Genomic DNA, 12,500 nt, shown 5'->3' on the forward strand with positions numbered 1-12,500 from the left:
CTGAGACGAGAATGCAAACTAGCTGTCCTCCAACATCAGCATGACCTCATCGATTTGACACTGTACCAGGTGCGTGCCAATAAACCCAGGAGAAGGCATGTATGACCAACTTGTGGTGGAACTCCGTAACGAGGACCATGCTCGACAGTCTTCCCCATGGCCTCGGCTTGATCCTCCCAGAGCTTTGTCTTCTTGTCCGTCCTCCGGTAGCCGGTCTTCTTTATGTCCCAGATGATGGCGTTCTCGCGAAGGAAATCGCACATGACCGGCCTGCTCTTGTTGGACATCAAGACAAAACGGTGTCTTCTTGGCCCTCTTTCTCTTGGCAAGGGATGGCTGAGACGATGCCCAAGATGCACAAGAGGCGTTGGAACCTGCATCAGAGGGTGAGCGTGAGGGTGAGGATGTGGGTGATGATGGATCCTCCTTGCGTTTACGTCCACGCCCACGGCCAGGAGACTTCTTGGCAGCGTTCTTCTATGTTTTTATCGGCATGTCTAGTGCAGTCATAATTTAAATCGTCGAGCGGCAGCCTTTTCATAGGCTACGACAAACGATCGTCGGCGATACGCTGCATACGGTATGCATACGTTAGACTATCGTTGGACATAAGTTGTGAACGCCGGCAACACGCTAAGCATTCGTTGGTATAAGTTATCTATAGGTTATTGAAATCTTCTAAATAAGTTACTATCACGGTATGTGTACGTCAAACTCGTTGTGAATACGCTATGTATACGCCCAACTCGTTATAAATACGTTATGTATACGCCCAAAATTGAAAAAAAACATCGATAGTTCAGCGTATGCCAGCGTTTTATGGACATTTTAATACGTCGGTATACGCTGGCTAAATCGTCATGGTGTGACAGGGCCATTAGTGACAGTATCCAGTCAGACAGCAAGGATTAGACATTATTTGAGTATTTAACCAAAATATGACATTCGACACAGATGAGACAACTGCGAAAACTGTCACTGTGTTCAAAATGGTTGTATTGTACATCCCAAGACTATTTCTTATTTCTTTTCACCTGTGTTATACCATATCACTGATACTTCCTTGGAATTTAAAGAAACTCGGCCAAAAGTTGGAGTCAGGGAGCACAGTAAACTGTGTTCATAGTTTGGTCCAACTTTTACCCTCCGTTTATCCAATCAGAAGCGTCAGTCAGCAATGCCCCAAATCGCAAAAATGGCCACAATTAGGGGAGAGTTACTGATTGCGTACCTGTTATCCATATCGTACCACCCCCATTCCCGCGAAATGACGAATGCCTGAAGCCCCTGCTGAAGTGTGGGGAGAACCCCGTAGGAAAGAAGCATTCTTCTGGTGTCAACATGGCAGCTAGCGAGAAAACCACCAGCAAGAACGAAAAATTCACTTTTTTCGCATTTTGATGTTATTTTCGTAGTGATAAATTTGTGTGACTATGCAAAGACTACACCACTGAGCAAATTAACTTGACTATACATTAATACCTTGTTGAGTGTAGGCTGCATTTGGATCAAAACATTGGCCTTTGCTTTACATGTAGAAGGCTAGATCTACTTATTGTCCAGCCTACCGAAGTCACGCATATCGTACCAGCCAGAGTCTTGATATAGTACCGGTGGTACGATAACAATGACTTCTGGTACGATATGCAGGATGACACAACCTCCTATTAATTGCCAAATGATCCATTTAGGAGTACTTATTAAGAAGTCTGAAGCCTGAAGTTGTTTCAGAAAAATGCTTTCTTCCCCCTCGAACTGGACATCAGAGGACATGAAAAAATGTCTGGCAGCCATTGCAAACGGAATGGGCTTCAGCGCTGCTTCAAGAGTTATTGATATTGTACCACAAGGTCACTAATATCGTACCCCTAGTACGTTATAAGTGACTGACAGGTACGCATTACAGAACTGGTCTTGTAATTCGTACCATTTGGATGATTTTTTTAAATCCGTACTGAAACCAAGTTTGCGTTTTTTTCATTGAAAACAATATACGGAACGTTGAAGGCACAGGAGATGAGTGTTTATGGACAATTTGAAGTGCCTAGCATAAAATGGTTGCGTTATAGAGCTGTTTGTCCTTAAGTGGTACGATATCAGTAACTCTCCCCTATATTCTACGAGACCTCGTAAACACACACAGAGTGAACTTTCTCACCTTGAACAAACAAGTGGGAGTCATTGATCACAGTAACATGTGGTTACATTTTGGTCTTTTTCTTTTCTTTATTTGGTGTTTAACGTCGTTTTCAACCACGAAGGTTATATCGCGACGGGGAAAGGGGGTGAGATGGGATAGAGCCACTTGTCAATTGTTTCTTGTTCACAAAAGCACTAATCAAAAATTTGCTCCAGGGGCTTGCAACGTAGTACAATGTATTACCTTACTGGGAGAATGCAAGTTTCCAGTACAAAGGACTTAACATTTCTTACATACTGCTTGACTAAAATCTTTACAAAAATTGACTATATTCTATACAAGAAACACTTAACAATGGTAAAAAGAGAAACAGAATCCGTTAGTCGCCTCTTACGACATGCTGGGGAGCATCGGGTAAATTCTTCCCCCTAACCCGCGGGGGGGACATTTTGGTCCAACTTTTACCCAAAAAGACGTCGTAAATACACACAGAATGACATTTCTCACCTTGGGCAAACATGTTGACCTTGCAGATGCCCAGGCCGAACGGCCAATCCTGAGTGATGCTGTCCCCCAGGTGCACCCACATGCACACCACCCCGATCAGCAGGTCAGCCACGGCCAGGTTGACCAGCAGCACGTTGGTCGGAGTGCGCATCTTCTTGCTGGCCGCCACGATAAAGATGACCAGCGAGTTGCCGATCACGTCCAGTAACATGGCCAACACGTAAAACGTCACCTGTAGATATGAACGAGATGTATTTAAACAATAAGGAAAGTCCGGTCAAAGAAACAAGAACACTCACTCATCGAGTGCACCTACGCACGCACACACACGTAGGCACACACACACACACACACACACACACACACACACACACACACACACACACACGCACTCGCACGCACGCACCACACACACACACACACAGACGCGCGCGCACGCGCGCACGCACGCACGCACGCACGCACGCACGCACGCACGCACGAACGCACCCGTAGATATGATCAAGATACATAAACAATAAGGAAAGGGCAATTAAAGAAACAACAACAACAACACACACACACACACATACACACGCACGCATGCACGCACGCACGCACGCACGCACGCACACACGCACACACACACACACGCTCACGAACGCCCGCACGTAGGCACGCACACACACACACACACACACACACACACACACACACACACATACACACAACCAACCTGTAATTGTATTCAGTGATATACAGCGTGTCTTTTTACATTTAGTCAAGTTTTGACTAAATGTTTTAACGTAGAGGGGGGAATCGAGACGAGGGTCGTGGTGTATGTGCGTGTGTGTGTGTCTGTGTGTGTGTGTGTAGAGCGATTCAGACTAAACTACTGTATCGATCGTTATGAAATTTGACATGAGAGTTCCTGGGTATGATATCCCCGGACGTTTTTTTCATTTTTTCGATAAATGTCTTTGATGACGTCATATCCGGCTTTTCGTGAAAGTTGAGGCGGCACTGTCACGCTCTCATTTTTCAACCAAATTGGTTGAAATTTTGGTCAAGTAATCTTCGACGAAGCCCGGACTTCGGTATTGCATTTCAGCTTGGTGGCTTAAAAATTAATTGATGACTTTGGTCATTAAATATCTGAAAATTGTAAAAAAAAAAATTTTTTATAAAACGATCCAAATTTATGTTTATCTTATTCTCCATCATTTTCTGATTCCAAAAACATATAAATATGTTATATTCGGATTAAAAACAAGCTCTGAAAATTAAAAATATAAAAATTATTATCAAAATTAAATTTTCGAAATCAATTTAAAAACACTTTCATCTTATTCCTTGTCGGTTCCTGATTCCAAAAACATATAGATATGATATGTTTGGATTAAAAACACGCTCAGAAAGTTAAAACGAAGTGAGGTACAGAAAAGCGTGCTATCCTTCTCAGCGCAACTACTAAACCGCTCTTCTTGTCAATTTCACTGCCTTTGCCATGAGCATGAGCGGTGGACTGACGATGCTACGAGTATACGGTCTTGATGAAAAATTGCATTGCGTTCAGTTTCATTCTGTGAGTTCGACAGCTACTTGACTAAATGTTGTATTTTCGCCTTACGCGACTTGTTATTTTTACCTTAAACGCCACTTCCTCCCGGTGGATGACCCGGATCGGGAAGAAAGAGTCTATGTTGGCCAGCAGTTCGGGTGGGAAGGTCACCGTCTCGGATGGATCGCCGGGTACACACTGCTTTCCTCCTCCCCCTCCTCCTCCTCCTCCTCCTGCCATCGTCGTTGTTGGCATAGTCATTGTAACGCTGCCAATGGTGGTCACGTTCTAAAAAAAAAGAGATCATCATCATCAGATTTACTGGCCGATGTGAATGCGTGATATATTGTGTAAAAAATTCCATCTCACACGGCAGAAATTAATCGTAAAGCGCTTAGAGAACGTCAAGCGCTATATAAATCTCCCATATAAGCATAAATGAATAAATAAATCATCATCATAATCATCTTCGTCGACATCAAGTCCAAAAATCGTCACCCGACAACATCACATGTTATTCCTCAATAGACGATGTTCGGAAACAACTGTGTCACGTTGTCATGGGTTGTGGAAGACTTGCTCTTGCTTTTTTCACGTGTAGCCTGCCTCAGTGTGTCTAAAAAGCATGTTAAAACAAGGAAAAGCAACTCTTCCATAACCAATAAAAACCCGACTGAGTTATTTCCGGATTTCGTCTATTTATTTCGACCAGTGTGCTTTTGTTGGATTCCAAAACGAGCGTTGTCTTAAAACTGTTCAACTTAAAGGCAGAGTAAGCCTCCCGTAAACCATCACAGATACGGTCAGGCTTTTACACACAGTACAAACACCCTTTCATTTAAACACTCACCAATTGAGAACATCCTAGGTGCCCTCCGTAAAGAGCGAACAATTTTCAAAGAATTTATTTTTGCGTGGTTTATCTTACCCCTGAGCCATCGTGAACCCGTGTGATCCAGTTTTCCCTTTTCACAATGCAGTCGTCATAGTTAGTCATTTGAATGCGACTCGACGTGAGCTTATCTACAATAGCACGTTTTTTTATGCACGAAACAACGGCTGTGGTTCACAAGAACTCTAGCGATGGCTTGTGACTGTTGAGAGGAACGGCGATTTGCACTGATAAACCGGCCGTCGTCTGCTACGACCCTTGCGTGACCCTGCTTCCGGGCTTTTCTTTTTTTAAACTTTCACAACTTCGAATTGTTCTGATCTTGTCTTGATGAAAAACGAATTCTTTTATGATTAAAGAATGTTTGTGTAACAAGCTGTCAATTTATTATTTAGATTTTAAAAGTTAGGTCTAGCGCAAAAACGAGGCGCCGTTGTTGTTAACGGAACAAGTCTACGAAAATAAATTCTTGGAAAATGTCTCACGCTCGACAGAAAGCAGCCAGGATGTTCCCGTTCGGTGAGCGTTCAAATGGAAGTATGCTTGTACTGTATTTAGACGCTCGGGGAGCTCTGTGATGGTTTACGGGAGGCTTACTGTGCCTTTAACGCCTTGCCTTTTTGCAAACGAGTACATGGAATATTGGTCTGTGTGCAACAAGTTACACGTTTTGGATGCACTCTGCTGACCAATACAAATCTGATATACAAAGGAAAGTAGGCGCTCCGGCTAAATGCATACGACATGTATGATATATCTCAGATCATAATCATGTATCATATATATATTGACAGTCAGATGTTGAGGGCACGACGCATATGCTCCAAAAAGGATTTCGAACAGCAATGTCATCAGCTGGAGTAAGACTTTTTACAACGCGGGTACAACAAGAAAAGGACGGAGAAAGCCAAAGAAAGGGCAGGAGCAACACCCCGATCAGAGGCCCTGACATACAAAGAGAGGTCTACCACCAACAGAGTTTCCTTTGTTATCACACACAACCCTACCAAATCCTCCTCTGCGGGAATGGTTAAAAGAACATCAGGAAGTACTGCACTCAAGTACACGAAGGAAGAAAGCAGTACCTGAACTGCCCGTGGTGGGAGGAAGAATCACCAAAAGCCTCAAGCATATGATCATACCAACTGTCCTCCCCCGGCCCTTACCGCAGACAAAGACTCGGGTGTTGATAAATGTGGCAAGTAATGCGAGGAACACTTGAAGGGGACACAGAGCTTCACCAGTGGCAGCACAGGAGAACACTTCGAGATCAGACACCGCATGTCTTGCACCTCGTCCAACATTACCCAGTGGCGGATTTAGGGGGGGGGGGGGGGGGGTGGCGGAGGGGCCCGAGCCCCCCCCCCCCCCCTTCAGGAAAAAAAAGAGAGAGAGAGAGAACAAAAACAAGAACAAGAACAAGAACAAAAACAAATCTTTAATTGTCTAAGGCCACAGCCCCTTCCAATAGTGGTTAAAATAACAGCAATAGTATTTGCACAGTTATAAATTATAGTCACGCTTAAAATTCAACAAATACATTAAGACCCTGCCTGATGACATGTCACTGAACCTGATTTATAAGGGTTCGTCTCTTCTGTAACATGAAGAACACACATCTGCTGAAGCTGTTCATCACATTATCCTCATTACTGCCACAGAAATACTCAGGTTGTTGTTGCAGCGTCTTAGAGTTCGAGATTTTCAAATACTTTGCTCGAAGGTCTTGATAAAAAGGACATAAAAATACAACATGGTGTTCATCTTCTTTATCAGCTGTACAGAGAGGACAGTTTCTTGTCGTTTGGTTTGGTGCGTACCGAAACTTGTGAGCGTTGATTTCGGATACTCCTGCGCGGGCCCCACCCCCTTCAGGAAAAAAAAAAGAGAGAGAGAGAGAGAGAGAGAGAGAGAGAGAGAGAGAGAGAGAGAGATGATAAAATGACAGTTTCTGAGCTCAGGACTGGTGGCCCTAGATTGCAGCATTTTGCTTCTTTGAAAAAACTAAATTCAGGGGGGACATGCCCCCGGGCCCCCCTAGCATGTTCGGGCCCCCCCCCCCTTCCCCCCCTTCCTTAAGATCCTGGATCCGCCCTTGTTACCTACATGCTGTACTGCCACGAGTGTGACCATGCACAGTATATCGGGAAAACTACAAACAGTCTCAAAACCCGCTTCTACTTGCATACTAGGTCACACGTCCAAATGAACGTCGGTACACATGTGACAATGCACTTCAGTTTACCTGGACATTCACTGCAAGACATGCGGTGTTTGCCAATCGAACAGGTGTACACCAACAACCCTGCACACAGGCACGCGACGGAACAGTTTTGGATCCGAAAACTGCAAACAGTCTATCCAAGTGGACTGAACCCTGTCACTAAATAAATTCAGATGTCTGGAGAACACCTTATGTAACATTCCTGCAAGCACATCCGGGACGTGTTTAACTTTTGAAAGAAAATTGTACAAAAATTGTGTGATTTTTTGGCGTTTATTTCCATGAACACATCGTTTTAATGATATTTGAATCAACAAGTTAAAAAAAAGACATGTACTTTTCATGAAACTTCTTTTTACAATGATAGACCTTTATGTAAATTGTTTTCAAATATGGAGACAACCCTATTAACTGAGAAAGGAAACTAACTTACGTCGATTCAGAACAAACGCATCGGTTCAAAGGACGTTGAAAACAGAAAAAACAATTAACTTTAACGCTAACTTATTAACCTGTCAACGCACATAAGCCCGTATGTAAATGCGAACACACACACACATTTATTGAAAATAGCCACGAGAGATTCATGCAAAACACGTGCATGTATTAACCTCATTCTGATAATCATCGCTCCACGGCTATCGCCAGTTTCTCTCTGACAGCATGCTAAATTATTGCGCGAATCTATCAAAACAAGAATACAGAGTTATCTCCCATATGTTTTTCGCGAGCACTGATCTAAATTTGAGATCAGTGTTCGCGAGACAAAAATGATTGCAGATTGGCCGACTTCGACAGTGATCTCCGTTCTGTTCTTCACAGTTATAATATTATAAAGATATCGTTCTAAGGTCAAAACAAGTCGACATTTTGAGACTGCTGTCGGAAGGAGACCGTGATATATGGCTGCATCACTCTCAATCACGTGACACTTTAGAGTTGTTTGCACAGTATAATACATCCGCGAAAGATAGCTCGCTTGAAACTGTCTTACATATCAATTCCTTTGTAATTTAAAAATTACACAACACCATGAAAAATCATTATCGACGATCGCGAATCTACTTATATCCATAACACATTACGAAAAGATCTAAATATGTAAAAAAAAATAGATTTCCTCTCCAGAGGAGGAAAACCAAGGCATCCTGTCAGGGATGGAATGAGACCCAAAGGGAAGCAACTCATTTTTGACCCGAGTTCAGGATGGTATACACCAGTTAACAGTTTCAGCACTTACATGGTACAAAGAAGGAAAACTCACGTGATACCCAAAGCGATTCTGGTTGGACGAGAAATTTCGACGAGCAACCGCTGCATCGTCTGCTCAACGTGATGGAAGCAATTGAACGGGACGGTGTGTTTTCCTCTACGTTATAACAAAAACCTCACGTTACATCCAAATTAGCGATGGCGTCAACATGCTGGGTTATTGGTTGCAGTAATGGGAGTAACCGACTTAAAAAATGGTGGTCGGAAGATTGCAAATTTCATTGCGTTCCTCGACGGTCGTTAGTGTGTGGTTGCGAACCACCATTCAGGTGGGCATTTGTTATCGCCTGTGTGTTGTGTTTTGACAAACTTTTAGTACGACTGATGTGAGCCGAATTTATTGGGGAAAGTTCAATGAATGCAAAAAGGTATGCCAAATAGTAGTGTGTCATGTTTCCTTTGCGTTGGGTTGTGGTCAAATACACAGCGGTTATCTGTTTGCGAGTTGCCTGGAACACGGTTTTTTAATAACATCTCTCGATCTTCACATATTTTGTCATGTGAATAAGAACAGAACAAGTTCGTCAAACATATTTCTTATTTTATCTGCATTGAATGAATTTACAACGTCCTTCTTGTTAATTGTTTATTCATAAAGACTACTTGTACTGAAGAAAATGTTTCCCCCTTTCAACGGGTGGAGTAGTGCGCCGGAGTAGTGTCCCTTGCGTAGAAACGTGGGCGAATAACACGATCTGCGCGTGCGGTGAAATCAACCGGAAAAGGAAAAAGACATAAACATGCCGAAAAACGATATGCGCATCACCCGGAAAAGGAAATAAGTCGAATCTGCTCGCGATAAAAGAAGTGCGCATGTGCGAGATCTAAAATGGCCGCGGAACTGTTAACTGGTGTATTCAACCTACAAACTGCGACTTCATCTGTGATTAGATGGCCAAGCAATGCGTGGAATCTTTTATTCTAAAACTTTACGGTTCGTTTCGACAAGCATTAAACGGATGAAATTAACCACATGCAGTTTATTTCAGTCTTCAGAAAACTGCAAACGCATCAATGCCTCCTGTTGTCGGTGTTTTGTACAGAAATCTCTTCCACACGATAGATTCGCTGATTGTCTCACGAAGCCGTCATCAACACGAACACAACGATTGCAGAAGCAAACTCTGTACCTACACGACTGAGACACAAGACTAATTATTTCACAGCCAATGCCAACAGAGAACAAAGACGTTTTGGGTACTCACGCGGCCTCGTCAAGTCTGACCCATGGAGCAGCCATTTGTAAGACGGAACCCACCGAACCAAAAACAAATGACGTCAGAGTCTCTTTCGTTTTGCGTGTAACTTTGTCATGACTCGTCTTTTTATGACAGTATGCGCGACAATTATTTTCGCTTGCGGTGTCATTTTAGACTGCGGAACAAGCAACTCGAAAGTAGTAGCTATAAGGCCACCAAAAAAAATAGTCTGTTTACGGTAACCCGACCGACCCTATTTTTTTCGCGCGACCCTAGACTTTTTTTTGGCATTTGGGAGAAGAAAAAAAAAGTACATATATGTATTTTTGGTTTTTTTGGCAAAATAACGTACAAATATGATTTTTTTGGGAAAAAAAAATATATCCCGACCTACCGACCCTATTTTTTTGGTCTATGTTACCGTAAACAGACTATTTTTTTTGTGGCCTAAACCCCTGTGTTGAAACATCTTAAACACTCTTTTGGGTTGCCGTTTCAATGCTAACCAAAAAGTGAAAGAAAACAAAACAATGTTCAGTGGATTGAGCATTTATTCCGGTTGAAGCTCTTTTCCTTCCGTGTCAGCTAACAAGACTAGATTTGTAGCAGACGACAAACAAAGTATGTGTAGTACCTTTCTTGTGATGACAATTATGTCGTTATAAATTATCTGTACGTTGTAAAGACATTTCAAAACAAAAATTCGCTTTGATGCGTCACGGGATATATAAGTTACGCCTCTGATTCATCCGTGGAATCGCGTGGTATTTCCATATGAAAACGAGCGTTAACTGAATAAGCGGAGTCCGTGGAAAAAGAAAAAAAAATCCGTGAATCATGTCCATGCCCAGTGACCTCGATCGTCCCACACGTGTCAGCCCGGTGTGGTGCACAGAATTTTTTTTATTTTTATTCAAATCTCAGCCAGTGTTCAAGCTGGGTCATTAGCTCCTCGAAATCCAAGCAAATAAGAGAACAACGTTGAAGTGACAATGACTAGGTTTAAAATGTCCCTTATCAGAAAGTTCAACCTCAGTCCTTTGATGTTTATTAAACACATTTTCATATAAAGTTGGCGCTTCATATGGAAAAGTGGCTTTGAAATTGACCCTAATCCTTCTTTGGGCTCTGTAAATGTCGTTTGGGGCTATGGTTGTAAAACGGTATCTACTGGTCACCCCAATGTATAAACTGAAAACTCTTTCTGCACCAGAACACGCAGAAAGGATTGTATCTGCCTGATGTCTGATGCTTTTCAAAATCCCCAACCACTAACACCTTCAAAACGGACATTAACTGACACTGTTGTTTTTCCCTATATAATCCTTACTATTATTCCGAGACGTCGTCGTGTTGTGTATTTAGCTTGCCACAACCTCATACATGGTCCTAAAAGTTAAAGTTGAAGAAAATACTAAAGATAAATGAACAAGCTGACGCAGTGTCATTCGCACCGTGAATCCCCCCATGGGAACATACTAAAGTCTGGTTCCAAATAGGCTCAATTTCCTTCTATTTCTTTGTATTTCTGCCTCGTAGGGGTAGGGGTGTTCAAACCAAAGGCACCTTTAAACCAAAATTCAAATCACACATCTTACAATACTAAGACACTCAGCAGTGAAAGGGTGTCTGCTGGTAAAAAATTCCAAACAATCCTAAAAGTACTTCACTACTAAAAGTGCTTTTAAAAAGAGCCGTTATTTTTCCCTCTATATTCAGTATTGTGTTTTCTGCGAACATGTAGTCTATTTAGATGGTTGTCGTGTGCACTTGAGTTGCTAAAGCGTTTGGGCATATGTCGTAAAGCAAAGAATTAGCCCTTTGAAAACCATCAGAACTGTCACACAAAAATAACATTTACCTATCTCACCAACTGACCAAACATAGGGCTTTTCCTTATGTATTATGTATTGTCGTGTTTTTTGTAGCATACTTGTGAAAACAGCCACCACTGTTGTAAATGATACTTTAAAGAGCATTATTTCATTTTTACAGTTGAAGGACAGCCTGGACTGCCGTATATTACAGCTGTTTTACAATCAGCCAAAATTTTCTTAACAAACGTATGTTTAAGAACAACTCCCATAGTGAAATTGAAGGAAAACAAAGTGAAAACCCCCCTGCCATAGAGGAGCTAAAGAATCAACAATAAACGACTGCATGGATAGCTTGATGCACGAATGCATTGCGGACATGTTTGTCTCCAACCAAGAGAAAGTTCCAAAAAATCCCCTTGGTGCTTCTTATTATACAGTGACGTCAAAGACAGCCTTTTCTGCTGTTCATACATTCAGGGGTTATGGTTACACTAAACGACGTAGTTGTAGCCATACTGCCATCCAGATTTATTTTTTCCTTGCGAGCAGTCACAGGGTGTTTGTGCTGTCTGCCAACCGTCAGACGACCCCGCCCAAGTCTGTTAAGGGACCGTTTGACCGTTATAGAACGCGTCTTTTTGATTTTTTAGCACATTTGGAAACGGTTGATTTTTATCCCTACCATTGTTTCCAAACATTATATAGGAATGTTTTGTGAACAACGGATAATAGCCGCTACTCGCATGTGTAGCAAAAGTGAGCGTACATACTCACCCTGGTCGTACAGCCGTTGTCCGTTGCCCGTCTTCATCTGTCTGTACAAATCATTACCTTTGGATTTTTCTCGATCGCTATGAAGTGAAGAAACACCAAATGTTGCAAAATGTTGTATGACCCCAAGAGCTCAAA

The 12,500-nt window shown here is 42.4% G+C and overlaps 1 protein-coding gene and 2 long non-coding RNA genes across 3 annotated transcripts in view; 1 reads left to right on the forward strand and 2 right to left on the reverse strand.

Moving 5' to 3' along the window:
* LOC138959338 (allatostatin-A receptor-like) overlaps window positions 1-4,470 on the reverse strand; it is a 33,981-nt gene extending 29,511 nt beyond the window's left edge. Inside the window, exons 1-2 of the mRNA XM_070330767.1 lie at window positions 4,275-4,470; window positions 2,648-2,879 (exon numbers count right to left, since the gene is read on the reverse strand). Of these exons, the coding sequence (XP_070186868.1) occupies window positions 2,648-2,879; window positions 4,275-4,448 (406 nt within the window). The 5' untranslated portion in view covers window positions 4,449-4,470. The remainder of the gene's footprint in view (window positions 1-2,647; window positions 2,880-4,274) is intronic.
* Window positions 1-12,500, reverse strand: part of LOC138959364 (uncharacterized) — a 140,205-nt gene that overhangs the window by 113,896 nt on the left and 13,809 nt on the right. The gene's annotated exons all lie outside the window — the stretch shown is intronic.
* LOC138959365 (uncharacterized) overlaps window positions 1-12,500 on the forward strand; it is a 63,235-nt gene that overhangs the window by 41,110 nt on the left and 9,625 nt on the right. The gene's annotated exons all lie outside the window — the stretch shown is intronic.

The sequence above is a fragment of the Littorina saxatilis genome, linkage group LG2 (genome assembly GCF_037325665.1).
Source record: "Littorina saxatilis isolate snail1 linkage group LG2, US_GU_Lsax_2.0, whole genome shotgun sequence".
In the NCBI taxonomy this organism is placed as follows: Eukaryota; Metazoa; Mollusca; class Gastropoda; order Littorinimorpha; family Littorinidae; genus Littorina; species Littorina saxatilis.